The following is a 22,430-nucleotide window of genomic DNA, read 5'->3' as shown; positions in this document are numbered from 1 at the left end:
GCAAAAATAAGTGAAAAAATTAAATATTTTCCCACAGTTTTCGCAATTTTAAATTTTTAGGAGGTGTCCAAAATTTTAAAAACATGTGTGCAATCTTTGAGATAAAAGTCCAAATTAAATGATTATTTTTTGAAAATCAGAACTGCCATTCTTTATTTAATAGATTTATATAGTATCTCCAAAAATAAAGTTATGTTTATTTCGAACAGATTATTTTTCAGGCAATTGTGAACGTTTATAGTTAATTTCCGATACAGTCCTTATTCATCTGTAAAACAAATATGCCCAAAAAAGTATGACATTTTCATTTTGACTCTAAAATATTATTCTGTATAACATAAAAGGATGATTTGTATGTCGAATCATTATCCTGAAACTCTATTAAAATTTGATCAAAATAAATTTTCAAATGCCTTGCGGCCCGCAGCCTTCTCATAAAATTCAATTGTGGCCCGCGTAGACAGTGTTGGGGCAGGTTCGGGATTTCCGGTGGAATTTCACAGGTGGAAAATCGGATTCTGGCTGTAGAGTAGCTCTATGCTGTGCGGGTGGTGGTGGTATAGGATTTTGAGCTACTTCGCGTTCCACAATGCTCACGCAGTTTCGGCTAACTGCCACTAGGAGAACTTCTTCTTCGAAATGGAAACTTCTGGCACTCTAGCAATAGCTTTATTCACTATGAACTTAGATTTAGGTACAATTTAGGGAGTAGTTTATTTCTTGCGAGTTCAACTTAGACTAATTTTATTTTATAATTCATGATCTAATGAAACCTAACTGCCTACTACTACTTACAGTATTTAAATTACATGCTATTCATTTCTAGCACTACTACTACCACCTAGCACTCAATTGCAGTACTAGAGCAAGGTGGGTTCGGCGCGAGCCTATAGAAATATATTGGGAACTAGTTGGGAACAAACATCGCCGCCACCTGAAATTTCTAATTTCATCTTTGACGTTTTACTTGTCAACACGATTTCATTGTCTACAAATCTCATCAACATCGTGCATGCAGAAAATTGCCAATGAAATTCTTGGGTTTTTACAAATTTTAAACTATTTCTACAATTTTAGGCTCAAAATCTTCGCACGGCAATCAACAAAGTCTGGTGATAGGTCGTTGGATGGATCCCTTCGCTGGTTTTGACTGTAACGGTTCTTGTGATTTCGTCTCGTCCTGGATGCGATTCGGTGGTCCTTGCTAGTGGCCATCTTGTTGGTGGAAGAGATTCGTCCACCAGAATAACCATTCTTCCAGGTTGATAGGCAGTACTCGATGTTGTTTTGCTGCCTTTCTTTTGCAATTCGTGGAAATACTCCGTTCGCCACAGATACCAGAAACGTTGGACCTGCTCCTGGAAGCTTCTGGTAGTTGCCGGTGTTGGAGATGCACGTGTGCATTGGAAACATTGTCGCAGGACGGTGTTTAGCAGTCGTCGATCTTGGATAGGCCAATATTCTTGCCGCATTGTTGCGAATGTTACACGGCCGCCACCGTGCAGCAGTTTGAGGTGATAGTGGGCAACAGAACGTGTGAATGGATGGGAACTGGGTAGTAGGATTGGATGCTTGGTGTGGTATGGCTGCTCTAAGAGGTTTAGTCTTTCCCCAACTCGAATGATTCCGTCGGAATCAAGGAATGGACTCAACAAGCGCAAATTAGACCGTTTCGAAACTGGCTTCCTTCTACCCAAATCATTAAACTCCTCCGCTAAAGAATTCCATTGGGATAACTTTTCCAGCTTCAGGCGAGATTTCGATAGTTCCTCCACGGTGAGAGCGGTGCTTCCTTCTGGTTGATCGGATGACCTTCGTCGTCTGCAAGCGTTGGTGAACCGTAGGCAGAAGGCAGTTACTCGTTGCAGTCTCCAGTAGGGTGATCTTCGTAGGGATATTTCGTTGACGTTTGACCTGGTTTGGACGGCCGCCACCGTTACTCGCCTCTCCAGAATGTCGTCAGGAAGGTTGTCCGTTTTTGGTGAACTTGGCCACTGCTCTCTTCGACGACACAGCCAGGATGAACCGTAGTGCCACAGATCACTGCTCAGAAACTCTTTCACCTTCATTCCTCTCGCAATTAGATCTGCCGGGTTGTGGATTCCTGCAACATGGTTCCATTCCGATCCTTGGTTCGTAGTTTGAATTTCCGATAGTCGATTGGCGATGAAGATTTTCCAAACATGCGGAGGGGAGCGTAACCATTCGAGTGTGAATGACGATTCGGACCAGAAGTAGGATGAATCGATGGACATGGTGAGTGCTTCGAGGATTTCAGCGCGTAGTCGAGTAGCAAGCACAGCGGCCGATAGTTCAAAGCGTGGAATCGAAAGGAGTTTGAGAGGCGCAACACTTGATTTGGCCGCTATTGGCTGGTCGTCAATTCCACCATTGGAATCGGTGGATCTTGTGTAGGTGCATGCTCTGTGTGCTTGCTCGGAAGCGTCGGCAAGCGTGGGGAGTACGTGTGGATTCGTGGGGATGAGAGTGAGCATTTCGCCTTGCACTTCTGGTCCCACCTTTGTAGTGGTATGTGATTCCTTCCCCACCGGGGGATGGGGAATGTAGGTCTGCGGAGGTTCGGGTTCGTTCGAAGGAACAATGCTTGGGTGACCCAGGGATTCATAGTCAGAGTGGGAATTCTGGAACTCCTGCTTCATATTGGGATCTCGTTGAAATCGTCTCTCGGAGTGGCGTGGAAGGCAAATCATGTTCCGATCTTCGGGGGTGCGGGTAACATTTTCGACGAAATGCGATTCACATTGCTGCTCTACGACGGAGTAGTTGGGCGTGTTACTAACTCCCTTACTTTTCCAGAAATGTTCGACGGCGTCATGGAGGGGATCGGATACGGACACATGGCATACCGTTGGCTGTGGGGCGGACGGAAATTGGTTTCTTCCGACAACAATCCATCCAAAGACACTCTCGACTAGCAGAGGCTTTTGATCCTGTTCGATTTGTGTCCCAGTGTTGACGAAATTGTAGAAATGTTCCGCTCCCAGAAGCAAATCAATTGCCCCGGTTTTGTTGAAGCTGGGGTCGGCTAGGAACAAATCGCTTGGAATTTGCCAGTTGCTGGCTGGAAACGTCTCAGCGGGCAGGTCTATTGTGACACGAGGCAGGACTAGAAAATCGAGGTCGATTTGAAAATCATTCCTTCTGGAGCGAATGGAAGAGTGAACGCTGTGCTTCACATTAGAGGCTGATTCACCTACACCATGGACGGGGATGTTTACGACACGCCGCTTCAATTTCAACATTTGGCACAGTCTCTCGTTCATTATGTTGGATTGAGAGCCGCTATCCAACAATGCACGTGCAGGGTGAGCATTACCATTCGAATCGATGATCAATAGAACGACGGTGGAAAGCAGAACGTTGGAATTCGATGTAGGCGCGGGATCGTTTGCATGCGAGGTGGAGCTCGCGCATGTGTAGGTAGTGGATGGAGCATTGTTTCGATTCGACGACGGATTGGGTGCATGAATGGGTTGATTGGCGAATCGCGATGATGATGCTTGGAGAGTGGATTCATTGAAGCTGTTGGTGTGATGCAACAAGGTGTGGTGTCTTCTTTGGCAGTGTCGGCAGGAATATTTTGACTGGCAGTTTCGAGCAAAGTGATCGTGGCGGAAACAGTTCTGACAAAGACGATTGTTGTCGACTAGTCTCATACGGTCAGACACGTTCATTTTCTCGAAGCGGGGACATTTGATGAGAAAGTGATACTGATTGCAAGCGTAGCATTTGGGCTGTTCTTCGGCGACGATGTGGGTGGCAACTTTGTGGAACAATGGCTTTCGATGGAGAGGGACTTGATTGACGGGCGTTTGCGAGTTATGCGATTGGTGGTTGACGGACATCGATTCAAGAACACGGATCCTACGTTGTAGAAAATCTACGAGACAGGTGTAGTTTGGGTTAGCGACGGTGGTAGCATGATCCTCCCAGGCCTTGAGGGTACCATCGTCAAGGCGGATGCAGAGCATATGCTCAAGCATTGTGCTCCATTGATCAACGGGTTCTTGGAGTTGGTGGAGAATTTTTGTATGGCGTTGGTACTCATCAACAAGACTATGCAGGGCTTCGGCGGATTCTCTTTTCATGCGGGGACAATCTAGGAGGGCTTGCAAGTGGCGCTTTTTGAGCAGGTAGTCGTTGGCGTAACGGGTAGTCAGCGTCTGCCAGGCGACGGTATAATTGGCAGAGCTAATTGCGATCGACTCGATCAGCTGAGCCGCTTCACCTTTCAAGGCGGCGCGGAGGTAATGAAATTTTTGCACGTCGGGGACGTCAGCGTTAGAGTGTATCAGGGCAACAAACGTGTCATGAAAAGCCAGCCATTGATTATAGTCGCCATCGAACTCTGGCAACGAAATGGTCGGAAGCTTGATGCCAGAAAGCAAATTGGCGGGAGGGTTAGGGATTGCGCTTGGAGTTTGAATTGGACTAGCGGGTAAGAGGGAATTTAGAGCAGCCTTTACTTTGAAATAAACGGATTCGAATTTGGAACGGATTTGATTGTTCTGTTCCCTACCTTCTTCGGTGACCTCCAGTTCCTCGAGTTGCGTTTGAACATCCTCCAGTCCCATCCACACGTTGTCGATGTTCTCGATGCGCAGCGGTACTTGGGCTTGATCACGGTCCGCTTGGTATTTGGACACAAACTGCTCGGCTCTCTCCAGTGAAGCCATGAGGGTCGTGCGGCGGTTGGTTAGCTGAAGCTGGCGTTGTTCCTCCATGACGGAACGGTTGGCGTACGGCGTAACAAAATGGCGGTTCTAGATGGGGATGCACACAAAAAAGACCCGGTAGAGCCGGACAAATGGCGTGGGGGATTTTGGAATACTACTAACCTCTTCAAGGCTAGGATAATGCCTTGTATTTCTTATAAAACACCTCTGGATACTGCGGATTCTCGGCGATGGAGGGTTGGCCGGATTAGCGGAAATGGTGACGGAATGGCCTTTGGGTATTCGATAGCACTCTCGAGAGCGGGAAACGGGAAACGGCACTTCTATTCCCCGGCGGGAATGGGCCGGAAACGGGCAAAGCTCTTGCGTTCACTGGCGGGAATTCTCGATGGAAGGATGTTGAAAGCGTGTAAAGAAAATCGAAAAAATCTCAAGGCACCCGCGGATAATAACTGCGCACTGTGGAATCACACGTACCGTGTGCCTAATTTCAATAGGCCTTGTATTAATATTCTGGAACACTCGGGAATCTTCTTCGGAGGAATGGCGGTTGATCGGTAGAAAATGATGGCGGAATTTCAATAGCAACGTCTTCTCGCGATGGCGGTTGAAGGTCACTCGGATCACGGACACAATGGCGAAACGGAAACCGAATCCTGGTCACGGCACCAAATATGTTGGGGCAGGTTCGGGATTTCCGGTGGAATTTCACAGGTGGAAAATCGGATTCTGGCTGTAGAGTAGCTCTATGCTGTGCGGGTGGTGGTGGTATAGGATTTTGAGCTACTTCGCGTTCCACAATGCTCACGCAGTTTCGGCTAACTGCCACTAGGAGAACTTCTTCTTCGAAATGGAAACTTCTGGCACTCTAGCAATAGCTTTATTCACTATGAACTTAGATTTAGGTACAATTTAGGGAGTAGTTTATTTCTTGCGAGTTCAACTTAGACTAATTTTATTTTATAATTCATGATCTAATGAAACCTAACTGCCTACTACTACTTACAGTATTTAAATTACATGCTATTCATTTCTAGCACTACTACTACCACCTAGCACTCAATTGCAGTACTAGAGCAAGGTGGGTTCGGCGCGAGCCTATAGAAATATATTGGGAACTAGTTGGGAACAAACAGACAGTAAAGGCTTGTTTACAAATGTCATAACGCTGGAGGGGGTGGGTGGGTCCCTTCATGGTGTTACAGTTTTTTTATGTTTTTTCTCAGACATCTTCAAATGTATTATACACTGCCGATTAAGTGAATGATTGTATTATACCGTGCATTATCAAGATGATAGCTCGAAAGGGTTGTTAAGCACGTTGTTGCATTATACTTTTCTATTAGGGATGCATATCATCAAGATTATTATATATGGAAGGTACGTTCACGGGGGTGACGGGGGATTTGTTATCAAAGTTTCTCACAGTGAAGCAATCATGGCCAGTTTTGGCAATTGAAACAACCTTCCATGTATAATAATCTTGCCTATCACCATACGAAACGATTGTATAGCACTAATTGGACGGAGATTTTCATTTTATAATAATGGTCCGTGGAAAACTGTGGCGTTTTCATTAATATTATTAATATGCGGCTGTCTGCAAACTCCAAATGCTTTTGGTCAGATTCAATACTTCAAGCAATGTCATCGCGGCGCTGAAGCACCATGCCTTTTTGGGAATGACTACAGTACGTGATTTTCATGACCTGGGCTAACAATAAACTGGTTGGGTTGTTGCCGTGTACGATGGCTTGAAATGCTGTGAAAACCGAATACAAGATAACAAGGAAACTACATCAGCCAGCCAACTTCTCGTCAACCAACCCGTTGTCATTGTTGTCAATCAGCCGTCGACCAGACGGAAAAAAAAAATCTTCGACACAACTCACTTTTCTTTCGTCATCTTCGTCTGTTTGTCTTTTGGCACAATTTTCCTCGTTGAACTCAAGACTCCCCAGTTAGCGCATGCCACCAGATTCCTGTTTCAAAAAAATGGTGCAGACAGGAGGACGCGTAATATGCTGCTTGTCGGTTCACGCAATTGTCGATGTTATCGAAGATCAACGCGAATATGCGAAGGTAGGAAAGCTGCATAATAATTGCAGTGGAAACATACATTTCGATAGACTAAAACATATTTATTTCGTTCGTTGCGTAATGACAACTAAATTAATTTCATGAATTTGTAGATTTCTGCTGCACGGCCTACAACGCGATAAAATAACTAGGTCACTCGAGTAGCCTAAATCGATTCCACGCTTTGATAACACCCCGAACGGTTTGTTTGCGGAAGCTGAATGTAAACAAAAATTGCCCAGTTTATTTTACTTTGTTAATTATCCCTCGTGCTGCTGCAGTGCATACAGCATCCAGCCAGCGTCAGCCAGCGATAACCTCTTTGATCATGCCGTTATATAATCGCGGGAAGGGAAACAGCGACGGTGCTACCTAATCTATTAATATAAACTGGGATCGATCCATAGTAGTCAGTCGCAGTGCGGGAAAACGACGACTGGGGAGAAGATCGATCATTTTGAGCGACAGGTCAATCGTTTCTTAATCCAGTAGACGGGAGCCGTACGGTAATTAGCGATGGCATAAAAGGAAAATACGTTATGCTTAATTGCCGTCTTTTTCAAATTTATTTTGCTGGAGATGAGGATCTGTGGAAAACTGTTGACTGAAATGGTGGAATAGGAACGCATAGTTTGACATACGGCTCAAGTACAAGAATGTTGACAATGACAAATTACTTTCCGTATCCATAATGTTTTTACAGTGTTATAAAAAGTTACATTCATAATGAGTATTTATTCTGTGAGCAATTTGTACATTTGTTTGACAGAAAAATTTGACAATTATCGGATAATTTTGGTTTTTCTGAAAGACCGAGAAATATATCCAGAAATTGAAGTCGCTGAATTAAAATCTGAACTTAAATTGGCTCTGGCACAGTGGCACGTCACAGTTCTGAAGTATAGGTCGATAAAGCGTTTTTGTTTATTTTTGACAGCCTGCCATTATAAATGGAAAACAGCTATTGACCATACGTTTATTAAAATCGCTTCAATTGATTGAACATCATTGAGCTACGTAACAAATTGCATTAAAATGCATCAACACTTTCTTTTTTGGGGCAGGGGGCCTCAGTGTACCGTACATACCCCGTAACGTGGGTAGATCAACTTAGAATGGTGCGTTGCGGTGTAAGATCTACCAAATCAAATTTCGATCTTGATATTTACCGTATTTTTAAATATTCCAAGATCAAAGTTTGATGCTCTTTCCTTGTGTTTTGTAGTATGTGTGTTTTAATGTACTGCTAAATTACATTTTATTTCAGCAGAATTCAGGTAAATGTATCGTACGATATAAACAATATTTTAAAAATATGTAACTGTGGCGAGCGTATCACTAATATGTAGCTTATTTGACGTACGATGTTAAGATTATTTTATATTTCAGATTATCAACCGAAGAATCTAGTAATTCAACCAAATGCCAACAAGATGACGAGGAAACCAGGATGAATTGGGCAGACAACTGATTCGAAGCAGTCTAACAATGGTGTGCCTGAACGTTAACCAAGCGTATCCTTTGGAGTTTACCCTTCCACTAACAACACCCAAATTCCCGTGACACCTAGGCCTGAGAGATCGTAGAGTTGTCTACATTTTTCATAGGTGTCCAAAACTAACCATCCTTTCCCATTCCTCAGCAGTCGCAAGGACGTGGCCAGGACAGTGCTCGACCATTGGATGATTGCGTCAGTCTTGTCTAAGAGTCAGAGATTAGTCCCAAATCTTTGTGCTTTGGTTCGGACGGGAAGGAGACAACCCTCATAACAGCGGTCTAGAACTGTACCACCTACGAATTTGTGCGACTCGCTTAATGCTAATGCTAATGCTAATTGCTAATGCTAATGCTAAGGGGGCCTCAGTGTACCGTACATTGTGGATTACGGAGAGTATTGGGCGCAGCTTGATCATAACCAGGTACTGGTTAGAATCGATGTAGTGCCACAGAGTCGAATACCAACTGAGGCCCATGGAATATAGTTGAACTATGAGTCCATTATTAACATTCGGTCCTGGATCAACCTCCCCTTACATGAGAAACAGACGCTATTGTGACTTGCAGAAGCAAACACCATTTCCCTGCCAGCCTACAACTAAAGTTCCCACCGGAGTTAGTTATCCGATCTTCCTTAAGATTGCTCACAGTTTCCAAATCGGTTGGGTACCATGGGGTGGTAGAGGTAGGAGTTACTGGAAAGAGGCTAATCACTGACCAGGCTAACGATTTCCAGCTATTGCCGTTCCAGAGAATATCTGGATGTCAATAATGAGTCATTGGGCAAAGAGAGTTTAAGAAGGAGCAAGGAATTTTGTGTAGGTAATTAAGGAACAGGGGGCTGGTTGCAGAGTCTTTTAGCAGCGGCCATGTGTTGTTTCAGGGAAGTACAGGGAGGACTCAGGGAGGTTTCAGTTCAGAATACAAGACCGATACCTCCCAGGTAGTTTCTAAGCAACTTCTGTGGATCTTCAGAGGGGTTCGATGAGGTGCAATTGGATCTATAGAAATTGCAGGGGTTTGAATGTATGCTATGGAGCTTTAAGGGGCTTCAGTGGGTATCAGATGAATTTCAGGGGTGTGGCATGTGCACATATGTGCACTTTACGGGATTTTGTGAATATTTTTGGTCTTTCAGCAGGAAGCTGCACAGTATAAGGATTTCTGGGGCCTTTCAGCTGATTTCAGGGTAATTTAAAGGGATCATTCGTGATACTGCGAGAGATCAACAAAAAATTTCTGTGGGATTCTGCTAAGAATTTCTTCGCAGTTTCTTCCAGGACTCCTCAGAAGTATCTTTTGGGATTCCCAAGGAGTTCTTATAAGATTCTTCTGGAGGTTTATTTTGGGATTTCTTCAGAAGCTCCATCTGAAACTTTTGCAGGAGCTCCTTCCTCAGGAAGCTACATCTGAGATTCTTCTTGGGCTTTTTTCTTACAGTTGCCTCTGTGATGCTTCCTGGAGTTTCTTCTGAGATTCCGAAAAAGGTTCCATCTGGCATTCCTTTAGGAATTCTTTCCAGGATTCCTTCTGAGACTTAATATAAGTCCTTCCGCGATTCCTCCAGGGGCTCCAGGAATTCATTCCAAAATGCTCCTCATAGTTTCTTCTGGAATGTCTTTGAAAGTTTTTTGAAACAAGGAATTCCTGGAAAAATATAATACCGGATGCAACTATAAAAGGGAAACCAGAAGGAACTTCGAAGAGAATTCCTGCAATAGCTGCTGGAAGAATTTCTTAAGAAAATGTATTTTTTTTATTTTTTCTGATAAAAGCTCGGAAAAAGTTTACTGCGACATCCCGGTAGGAGTGCCTGGAGGAATCGTGTTGTTCCTGGAGAGGTTCTGGTAAAAAACATGGTATGAGTCCTTGGAGGAATCCTAGAAGGAGCTTCAGGAGGAATTCCAGAAGGAGTTTTCGAAATAATCCGGAGTACATTGAGAATTTTCTACAAAATAAGAGGAAGTAGTTCTCGAACCAATCCCGAAAGTAATTCCTGAAGCAATCCTCAGTTCCTGAAGAATTCCCGGACGGATAATCCATCTAGATGAATCTAAGAAAAAAATAATCCTGAAGAACGTTTTGATAAACTTCGCATGGAATTCCTGGAGGAATCCCAGAAGGCATCCCGGGAGGGATTCCGGTAGAAGCTCCTGAATGAATTCTGAAACTATGAATTTCTGAAAGAATCCCGAAAAGACCTTCTGGAGGAATTCCGGCTGAAAGGATCCCAGAAACAGCTTCAGTTGTAATCTCATAACAAAATATTCGAAGAGTTCTAAAAGGAATTATGAAAGAAAACCGTAAAGAAACTTCTAGAGGAACCTCAGGAGGAATTCCTTAAGAAATCCCAGATGGATTCTCTGGATGAAACCCGGGAGGGCTTTCTGGATGAATCCCAGATGAAACCTGTTCAGGAATCTCAGAAGAAGTTACTAAAAGAATCCCAGAGAGAACTTGTGAAGAAATTAAAAAAATCTACATTCCTATAAAGAATTGAACTGGGTCCTCCTGCGTGATAGCCTGTTGTCGTACCGCTGCTGCTGATAACTCTCAATTTGTCGAGTTTACCTGCGCTACCGTACAAGTGTGCAAACCTAGCTGTCAGCAGATCATTGATTCAAGTTAGATTTCACCCAAAACAAATTTCCTTAGCACATCAAGTTACTGAAAAGAACTTCTAAGAACTTGAAAGATCCTATAAAGTTGCGAGTATCATCTTAAGCAGATTTCAAGGTGCTTAAGAGGGTATGGGAAGCAGAAATTATGGTAACTTAGGACAAATTTTTCATAAAAATTGCTACAGTGATATCTATAGGACCTCCAGGAATTCATTACGAGATTCTCTTAATAGTAGTTTTTTGGAATACATCTGGAAGTTTTTTTTCTTGGTATAAGGGATTTTTGGAAAAACGAAGTTCCTGGACAAACTTTAGGGGGAAAACCTGAAGGAACTCCAGGGGCAATTCTTTGAAAATCTGCTGGAGGAATCCCGAAATAAAATCTTGGAAGAATACCAGATAAATTGTCTAGAATCCCAGAAAGAGTTTCAAAAGAAATTCTGGACGCAGTTCCTGAAAGAATCCCGAAAAAAATGGGATGCCCTGAGGAATCTCGGAAGAAGTTCCCGGAAGTATCCCGGATTTAGTTCCTGGAGAGGAGGATCTTGGAGAAATCCTGGTAGAAATTCTTGGAGGAGCTCCAAGAAAAATCCCGAAAAGAATTTTCGAGAGAATTCAGAAGCAATTTGAAGAAAGATTCTTGGAGGAATGCTAAAAAGAGTTCATTAACCCTCTAATACCCAACACCGCCTTTAGACGGGGTAAAGTTTGAGCATATTTGTTTCGTGGACAATCAAAATTTTAATATTTTTAGCTAATACTTAGGACTCTACTGTATATCTCAAAATGGTTTTTGGTGTCTTTCAAAGCGTATTTACATATTTTTAATCATTGAAAAATTGATGTTTTTGTCACCTTTCAGAAGTCATTAAATATTTTGTATTGAATCGCTACAAATAACATATTTTATTTTGTTCCCAAATTATTCTATCATAGTAATATAGTATAAGGGAATCCATGATTGACTTAAAATTATTTTCCTTAAAATTACATGGAAAATAAAATTATCAGTGAAAACAATTTAAAATATATAGGGTCTTGGATAGGGTGGCCCACACTTATATGAAAAACACAAATTTCGAAAAATATTAAGTCTTACCTCCTAAATCAGTTGTTTTGTACTCCCAGAAGCTACGTTCAAAATTTGAGCAAAATCGGTTGAGCCTAAGGGAGCGCTCAAAACGCTTGAAGTTTGTATGGGAAAACTTGGCCAAATGTATGCAGAAATTTTAAGTTTTCGAATTTTGCCGCTAGGTGGCGCTGTAAGCGTTCCAGTTTTAAACCCTTTGGTATTATTGTAGGTGACTATATGCCAAACAACTTTGTCGAAGACCGCAAAGTGATCCAACGTCTGTGAAAAAAGTTGGACCATTTGGGCAGGACAACCTATTTTGGGCACTTGCTGCTATAACTCAGTCAATTTCAAACCGATAAACTTTAATTTTTGAAAATGGCTCGATACTGTGCCTATCTGATCGTGTCTCAAAGATTAAGTCAATCGGAACACAATTGACTGAGTTATAGCAGCAAGTGCCTAAAATAGGTGCTCCTGCCCAAATGATTCCAGGCCAGTCTTGTAAACATTCGACACTTTTCACTACCTTCATTTCAGTGCCGCAGTCGGGTGTCAGCTTGCTTTGTTACAGTCATGCGCTACCGTTACCTCTTACACACAACAGGAGCGGTAGGACGAAGATCAATAAACATAATCAAGGGTCAAATCAATGTCATCTGACACGATGACATTTATCAAATTCTAGCTTTTCGCATGGATTTCAGACAATTCCGATTATAAATGTTAATATTAGATTATTCTTGAATTGAATACGACACACATATGGCCAACCTAGTGGCCAAGCGCAGCTCTCATTGTGGAAGAAGACAGAAATAACAAAAGCCGAACCGTCTCCCGAAGCCGCAATCGTGGAAAAGTGGCTTCGTTTGACATTTTTGTTTTGTACGGTAGTTTGATTGCTTGTGTTGCGAATGTCGGAGACAAAGGCAGCCGAATATCGACGAAAAGGTGTCAATAACTGTGATCTCTAACAAGACTGTTCCAGACCCTATATTTCAACAATAATCATAAAATCCTAAAATGTTTTCGTCTCGAAAAATCCTTATCCGAAATAGGCTTCCAGGAAAAAATATAAAAGTGTGGGAATTTTCAATAATAAAAATTATAAAGATCAAAAACCGAATTTCACAAAATCGAGAATTAAAAAGAATCATCTTCCAAAACATGATTAAATAAATTTTAAATGACGAAAAATAATATTCAGATCAAAATAAAAAAAAATGTGTATGAGAGGGTTAAGGAATTCCCACGAGAATCACGGAAGGAGTACTATGCCGGGAGTAATTCTTAAAGTTATACCAATAGAAGCTCCCAGAGGAATCCCGGAAGAAGTTCTTGGAGGATTCTCGGAAGGTTTTCCTTGATGAATCTCAGAATGAATTCCTGAAGAATTCTTGGAGCAGTCGTGAAGGAATCCATGGATGAATTTCTAAACCAATCCCGAAAAGAACTTCTGGAGGAATTTCGGGTGAAATTACTAAAAGGATCCCAGATACAACTTCAGATGGAATTCCATTCAAAAATTCTCAAGGAATTTTTCAAGAAAATTTGTAAGGAAACCATAAAATAACACCTGTAGGAATCCTAAAGGAAGTTCTGGTGAAATCGGAGGATAAATTTCATAAGAAATCCCTCCAGGGATTCCCTAGAGAAGGAACCTCTAGAAAAATCTGGAGAAACCCCAGATGAAACCTGTTTAGGAATCTTAGAAAAAGTTCCTGGAAGAATCCCAAAAATCCCAAAAAAATTAAGGAACTTATAATGCAATTCTAAATAAACCAGCAGAATAATCTCATAAAAAATCTAAAAAAATCATCCTTAGAATTCTAAAAGTGACCCCTGGAACAGGTCTGAAAGGAGCTTCTGGAAGGGAATAAGAAATCAGCACACTTTCTCAGGAGCTCAATCAAACCACGACCACCCATGGGAAGCTGACGGAAGTCCAAAACGTAAATAGGAAGGCCACGAAAAGTGAAAGATTTAGAAAAATTTACCTTAGCAACCATGGCATGCAATGTCCCATGGCAAAGAAAACTGTGAGTAAATAAATGTGGATGGACACTGAAAAATTAAGAAACAGGCTCCGCTCCAGTAGAACAAATCGCTAAAAAGAGAAATAATATGAAAACATAAAGATCCATATATAACACCGAAAATCATTTCAAGAATATCTTTAAAACTAAATTGCTGATTGCTTCTTTTATCAGTAATCAATATTATTATTTTTATCTTTATTATCGAGATTTTCTGCCCTCGGCTGACTAATCTCGATCTTACCAGTAAGCTCTCACCTTAATATGTAATTAAGGTATATTATGCTGTGAAGTAGGCGTTGCTCCAGTTTTGATGGAAGAAAAAGAAGGAGTAATAATTTATGAAATTATTCTGAAACCATAAGCATTATTACATATGTACCATCAAGAGACAGTTTGTTCCTTTAAATTACCATTAATAACAATCCTAGTTTTTATGTGGAATGCAGCACTCGAAAATCCTGTATGATTTAATTTCATAACAAATCTAAAAACATACATTCAACTAAATGAACTATGGACAAAAGTAACGTTGATTTCCTAAAAAAAAGTTCGTCTCGCATTTGATTATTCACTTTGATCTATCACGACTAGACGAGTTTCACATTTTTTTTTAAACTCAGCTTCGCTGGATCGAAACACAACTGTTCCTTTTTCTCCTGTTTCACGAAAAGTAATCAAATTATGCCCAGCATTCCAGTTGCTAGAAATCAATTCCTAAATCAAACAGCACGTTCCAAGTTCTTCTTTTTCTCATTTTTGTTTTTTTGCAGAAACGCACCCGAAGGCCGAAACCCGCAGAAAACCTGCATTGCAGTAAGGTCACTCACTGAGCAGCGACCGGACGGACGACGCAGGGACCTTGTCTATACCATACCTGCCTATACTCTCGGAAAGGGGCGGTTCAACAGCGCGCAGCAGCCGTCGCGTTTGCGTTCTCCTTATCATTCGGAGCATGGTGCTCCAGCTTCACGTAACGATCCGCATCGGGGATGGGGAATGGTAAGCAAGCAAGGAGGAATAAAAATGCGGCAAAAAAGGTGTTTTCCGCAGCATCCGTCTGGCGCAGGTTCACAAATGGCACGGCAGCGGTCCATGTTCGATTGATCGTTATTTCTATAGCTACCAGCCAGGCAGCATCCTCATCCGCCATAAAACGTTGCTCTCTCAAATAATCTGCTGTTGGGCAATGGGTGCTGAGATCATCCTCTCGCCGTTCTCTTTCCATTTGAGGAACACAGTAATTCATATGTGAGGGCTGTCCATTTTTATAGCATTGCTTGGCGAAAGAGGATTATTGAAGGAAACCAGTTTTTCTGCTTCTCTCACTCGTTTGGCGAGCAACAAGATTAAAATAACAAATTGCTTTCGGTTATAATTGAACGGTTTAAATGTTTAACTGATTTTAAGAGCTTTTTTATGGTTGACTTGTATACAAAATTTTAAACAATTTTCGAAGTGAACTTAAAAATCATCAAGCTTTAGCATTTTGGCTGTACTAAACCTTCCACGAGGATACCATCAAGTGCTAACGATATCTCTGTTGTAAAAGGCTTCAAAAATTGTGTTTTAAACGCATGCTACCTCATATTTTGGTAGCCTACGTCCTTCATTAGATAATTGGTTTGGTTTGCCAACAATTTATCGCCTAATTATTGCTCCTTATATATGAAAATCTTGATCAAATTTCTTTATTGATTTATAAGTTCCCGCACGAGAAATCACCCCACGTATGAATATGATAAGCCCCAGCCCGCACATCATATCGATATCAGATTACCCAATTCCCGATCGCAGCGGAATCAATCAACACCGATCAAATCAATCTTGCTGGCAGGCCCAAGTCTCCCGGACCAGATCAGCCTACCTCTGATCTGATTCCGAGAAATTATGCTCTTTTTCCCTCGCTGCTGCTGATAAACCTGCTTCACCAGAAAGAGGGACGCCACAGTTTTGTCCACCGTCCGCCAAGTGGTTGTATCTCGGCCGTTTCATCTTGTTTCTTTTGGAGGAGACCCTTGCGGTAACACAGAAAGTGTCATGTTTCATCGAAAGACCGCTGTTTGACACGAGGTGACGTTTTAATTAGACGGAATCCCGCTGGAAAGCAGCGAATCTGGAGAGACCTGATGATGCTGTGGTTGGACCAATCGGGTGGTTTGCAGCGGGTATCATCAGATTCTGGTAAGCAACTACTGTTCAAATGCAACAATGTGGATAATACGAATGCATCATGATGATACAGGAATGTGGATGAGCACTGGATTTGAAAAAGAAAATTTGGATGATATAAGCATTAGAGCTAGAAAGCATATAAGTAAGGTAAAGTAGAAGCGGTAGAATGTAAATTGAATGAAAAGCTCAAGTTTAAAAAGAAAAATCTACAAATGTTCTTCACATTTCACTGTGCGCATGTGCACGAAATAATTTCATGGTTGCCAAAAACGTTACTGTGTTTCGCATTTTTATTTTTCGAACGATAGTTTTCCTATGATGAAATAAAGCATCTGCCTTTATACTGACAGAATAGACAGAATACATTTATTTTTTGTCTAGTTCATTTATTTATGGCTCGATCGCGTGTAACGCTTTACGGAGCCGAAATTCATTCTTTGTATTCAGTTACATACAATTTTCTGACTTTCTTAGGTACTCAAGGTTAGTACTGGGAGGAGGCCAGGGTACTCGTGGCTGCTCGAGGTTAGCGGGTCACAAAATTTCAAGGAAAGGCATGGTGAGGATAAGGTTTCAGGGTTCTCTGTAGCACATCCGGGAGGTATCTTGGCTTTTGGCGTCGCCTCTGGTGTTGGCATGGGCTTGTCACGGGTTTTCGTCTGCCGGATGGCCAGGAACATATAACACAAAAAAGACACACACAAAGAAAAAAAAACTGAAGCGAAAAAAAAAACAGAAGATTATACCTTTATACAACACATGCGAAGAAACTCATAAATGGACCGCATATAGATTAGATCGCGGGTTCCCAACACATCTCTTACTGGAACAAAGGGTTGTCTACCTCGGACCTCAAGGGTATCCAATAGTAGCGCTCTGGAGGCGTCATTATCCGGGCATTGCCAAACTACGTGGTCGATGTCATCATAACCGGAACCGCATTTAGTACAAAGCTTGTTGAGCGCGAGGTTTATTCTATGCAAATGCGCGCCTAGCGAGTAATGGTTGGACATGAGTCTTGACATCACGCGTATGAAGTCTCGACCTACGTCCAAACCGTAATGCCACGCTCGCAAAGAAACATTAGGAATAATAGAATGTAACCACCGTCCCAGTTGGCCATCTCGCCAATCACGTTGCCAACTTTGAAGAGAACTCTGACGAACTAAATGGAAAAATTCATCGTGTGAAATTCTTCTTTCATAGATCTCACCTTCCTGTGCGCCCACCTTTGCGAGAGAATCCGCCTTCTCATTGCCATAAATTGAGCAATGTGAGGGGACCCATACAAAGGTAATCTTGTATGATCTTTCGACCAGTGCACCCATCTGCTCCCTTATTTTTGTAAGAAAGTAAGATGAATGCTTTACAGGTTTCATCGACCGGAGTGCCTCAATAGAACTAAGACTATCCGAGAAGATAAAGAAATGGTCTGCGGGCATGTTTGAGATCATCCCCAAGGCGAAGTCGATTGCTGCCAGCTCAGCAACATAAACCGAACAAGGTTCCTGAAGTTTGCGGTGGAGTTTTCATTGAAGACACCGAAACCAGTGGATCCATTAATGCGAGACCCATCAGTGAAAAATCTCTTCCAGGAATTGACATTTTGGTACTTTTCGTTAAAAATGCGAGGAATAGATATACATCGAAGTTGATCTGGTATTCCCTGAACAGCTTGTTTCATGGACAGATCGTATTTAACAGAGGAGCTGTCATTGGTGAAGTGTACACGAGGAGGATTATAACCTGGGAGGCTTATATCAGATGACATGTAGAAAAGATAGATTCTCATGAATTTTGACTGAGTGTTCAGACTGAGCATTTCTTCGAAGTTTCCAATAACAAGTGTGTTGCTCACTCCACACTTGATTAGTAACCTTAGCGAGAGCTCCCAGAAGCGGTTCTGGAGAGGTTTCACCCCTGCCAGGACCTCTAGGCTCGCATTATGCGTTGAGTGCATACAGCCGAGGGCAATACGCAAACAACGGTATTGAATTCGTTCCAGTTTTATTGGGTGACAGTTTGCTGCTGAGTGGAAGCAGAAAGAGCCATACTCAATAACAGAAAGAATGGTCGTTTTGTAAAGTTTTATGAGGTCTTCCGGGTGAGCACCCCACCATGTTCCGGTAATTGTGCGTAGAAAATTGATCGTTGGTTGACATTTTTGCACCAAATACTTAGTTTGGGTACCCCAAGTGCCTTTTGAATCAAACCAGACCCCAAGGTATTTCGAAGTCAAAGATTGGTCGATTTCTATTCCCAAAAGATTAAGTTTCAGTTGGGCTGGGTTCCGCTTTCTGGGAAACACAACCAATTGAGTTTTTTGCGGAGCAAACTCGATCCCCAAATCTCTTGTCCAAATGGACAGATTGTTTAAGAAACTTTGCAATGGTCTTTGCAACATTTCTGCATGTGGGCCTTTTAGAGAAACCACAGCATCATCTGCAAGTTGTCTTAGCGTGCATTGTCCTTCCAGACAGCTGTCAATGTCTTTCACATAAAAATTATAAAGCAAGGGACTTAAACATGAGCCTTGGGGTAGGCCCATGTAGCTAATTCTGGAAGTTGTCAGTTGTCCGAGATTGAAACTCATATGTTTTTCTGACAACAAATTATACAAGAAATTATTTAAAATTCCTGGAAGTCCACTATTGTGCAGTTTTTCTGACAATATTCCTATGGAAACTGAATCAAAGGCGCCCTTAATATCCAAGAAAACTGAAGCCAGTTGCTCCTTTTCCGCAAAGGCCAGTTGAATATCTGTTGAAAGCAACGCTAGACAATCGTTTGTTCCTTTGCCCTTGCGAAACCCGAACTGTGTATTTGAAAGCAAATTATTCGATTCAACCCAATGGTCGAGTCGCGATAGGATCATTTTTTCTAACAATTTCCTTAAACATGATAACATAGCAATTGGGCGGTATGAATTATGATCAGACGCTGGTTTACCAGGCTTTTGAATAGCTATTACTTTGACCTGTCTCCATTCTGGCGGAACGATGTTGTTCTCCATGAATGAGTTGAACAGGTCCAGTAATCGTCTTTTCGCGATATCTGGGAGATTTTTAAGAAGATTGAACTTGATCATATCGCGTCCCGGAGCGGAATTGTTTGATGAAAGAAGAGCCATAGAAAATTCCAGCATAGTGAAGGGTCTGTCCAGAGAACTGTTTCTTGAGGATGTTTCCCAAGATATCGGTTGTGCTGGGACTGAGTCTGGGCAGACCTTTTTCGCGAAGCTGAATATCCAACGGTTGGAGTATTCGTCACTCTCATTAGAAGAAGAGCGGTTTCGCATGTTGCGAGCCACTCTCCAAAGCGTTGCCATTGAAGTTTCTCTAGAGAGGCCCTCAATGAAGTGTCGCCAATAACTACGCTTTTTCGCTTTCAGCAGGTTCTTCAGCTGTTTTTCGAGCTTAGCATACTCTTGATAAAGATCTGAAGTACCATGCCTACGAAAAGCTTTGAAAGCATCAGATTTTTTAAGATACAACTGAGTGCAATCATCATCCCAGCCTAGTGTGGCTGGTCTTCTTTTGAAGGTTGCACTTGGAACACGTCGTTTTTGTGATTCTAATGCACTCTTGTATATCAGTTCTGACAGGAATCGATATTCATCCAAAGGTGGGAGGGGATTGAATGATTCGATGCCAAAAGATACCGCTTCTGCATATTTTTGCCAAACGATATTCCTTGTGAGGTCAAAAGGAACCTGAATTGGTTGGTCTGACCTTTCACTATTATGCTTTATGGTGGTTATTATGGGCAAGTGATCACTACCATGAGGATCCTCGATTACCTTCCACAAGCAATCGAATGATAGTGAACTTGATCCCAGTGATAGGTCGAGACGGCTTTCTTTGCCGTCAGATGCAATACGTGTCACTTCACCTGTATTTAAAATGTTCAAATTGAAATCGTCGCACAAATCATAGAAAATGACCGCTCTATTATCGTCATATGGTTCGCCCCACCCTGTACCATGTGCGTTCATATCACCCAGAATTAAAACTGGATGTGATAGTGCAGAAACCGCATTCCAAAGATGACGGCGGTTAATTGAAATTCTTGGAGGAATGTAAACGGAAGCTACGCAAAGATCTTTACCCTTTACGTTTATTTGGCAAGCGACGATTTCTACGCCAGGGTGAGTTGGGATTGGAATTTTATAAAATGAGTAACTTTTTTTGATCCCCAAAAGTACTCCTCCGTAATGGTCATCTCGGTCCTGGCGAATAATGTTGAAGTCGTGGAAGTTGAGTTCGTCTTCAGAAGAAAGCCATGTTTCACAAAGTGCAAATATATCACAATCAGAGTTGTGAACCAAATATTTAAACAGGTCCAATTTAGGTTTTAAACTATGACAGTTCCACTGTAGCACAGTGATCATATCTTGAACCTCGGTTGATGAATTATCCATCAAAAGATATGATCGAAGCAAGGAGGGGCCATGATTGTGTCAAATTCCGAAGATACTCTTCTACTGCTTGGAGAAAAATGTCTAGTATGCCTCTGAAGGAGTCGGAAAGTCCGAGAGCATCATATAAGCGATCCACAAGGGCCCTAAAAGTGAACAGTCCTCGTTTGGGCTTGATAGATTTTGCTGAAATTCGAGGAGTTTTTGTGGCTTTTTTCTTGCCACCTTGTCGAGTATTTCTTTTTGAAGTATACTTAACAGTTGGAGGCGGAGGTTCTAGGTCCTTGCTGCAGCAAGGAACTGCACCATCAGAGACCTGCTTCTTCGGAGTTTTTAAATTCCCTCCGCCTCCTTTGGTAGTTGTCAAACTTTTGAGGGAAGACTTTAAGAAAACCTTTCGGCGCAATCCCGGGGAAGATGGTGACTTCCTTTTTCCGGATGCGTGTACCTCCGAAAAGGATCCACCCTCATCAGTTTCGCCATCGTCCTGATCATCGGAAGACAACTCCTGATAGGGATTTTCAACTGGGACAGCTGACTCAGACATTATAGCGGGCGGATTCGATGATTTCACCATTTCCGCGTATGTCTTCTTGGAGCGCTTAATTATGGAGCGACTCTCATTTTGAATACGCTTTTTATAGGCCGGGCATTTTTGCAAGTCGTGAAGTTCTTTACCACAGTAGCTACATTTTTCAGCTTCCTGTGTGCAAGACTCGTCGAGATGAGCTTGGTTGCATTTGCCACAACGGGGCTTGTTGTCGCAAAAGCTAGCACTGTGACCAAACTGCTTGCATTTGGTACAATTAAATACCTTCGGCCTAAAAAGACGTACTGTGTAAAAAGCATTATCAATTACCACAAATTCCGGGAGGACGGAGCCTGGGAATGTCACTCGAAATAACTCTGACGGTGAGTAAACTTTCTTGTCACCTTCCATGGATGCCTTTTGAAGAGGTTTGCAATCAAGAATACTCACATCAGCGATCGACCTATTATTGAACCGGCCTACACCGGTCTTGATGTCATCGCAGGTCAGCGTTTCGTCGAGGATCTTCCCCTCCACCTCCACTTCTCGTGCATTTATGTATAGGGCATATTCACATGAGAACAACTCGTGCTGGACAATTTCATTTGCTGCTTTGTAACTAGGTGCGGTTACACGCAGCTTGGACTGTTTCACTTGGTGAATAACAGTCCCGGGATACTTACACGTCAGCTCTCGAGAGATTGAGAGCACATTCAAAGGTTTGCATTTGCGCCGGAAATAGACAACCCAAGGCCCAGGCGAAGATGGCTGGTAAAACCGCGTCCGAGCAATAATATCTTTAGGAGGCGATCCGCCTCCATTCGGATCGTCCATGTGATAGTTCAAATAAAATTCAATTTATGTTTACTTTGACGCACACGCTATGCAGTGTCAAAAGTAATTAAAAAACGAGAGAACAAAATGAAAAATAAATAAACCAAAAAAAAAATAACTTTGAAAACTTTTTACAAGTTTTTATACTGTTCCACAGAACGTGGGTTGGGAACCACTGCTATAGAATAGCAGTCAGACAACTATCTCGTGTTCACGTGATAGACTGTGGAATGGGAACAATGAGGCGAGAGCGTATATCGAAAATACTTATCTATTGATACAGTACTGTAGGTAGCACGGTGATGACGACTCGGATACACACAAGCTGGCGTTGCTGATGATTGTCCCTCTCGTCGTACTCGCCGCCGCGCCGCCCTCGATGAAAACTGTTGCCCACAAACGGTGGCGTGGGTTTTTAATTACCGGTGGAATCGTACACGTATAGTGTCGACTTCCTTCACGACGATCGCGTT

At 42.3% G+C, this 22,430-nt stretch overlaps 1 protein-coding gene across 1 annotated transcript; it reads right to left on the bottom strand.

Moving 5' to 3' along the window:
* Positions 1-1,079: 1,079 nt before the first annotated feature.
* On the bottom strand, positions 1,080-4,745 carry LOC134291069 (uncharacterized). Its single transcript, XM_062858351.1, has one exon. The coding sequence runs from the start codon at positions 4,743-4,745 to the stop codon at positions 1,080-1,082; it is 3,666 nt and encodes a 1,221-aa protein (XP_062714335.1).
* Positions 4,746-22,430: the final 17,685 nt, after the last annotated feature.

This window comes from Aedes albopictus, chromosome 3 (genome assembly GCF_035046485.1).
Source record: "Aedes albopictus strain Foshan chromosome 3, AalbF5, whole genome shotgun sequence".
Taxonomy (NCBI): domain Eukaryota; kingdom Metazoa; phylum Arthropoda; class Insecta; order Diptera; family Culicidae; genus Aedes; species Aedes albopictus.
This window is presented reverse-complemented; position numbering and strand designations above follow the sequence as displayed.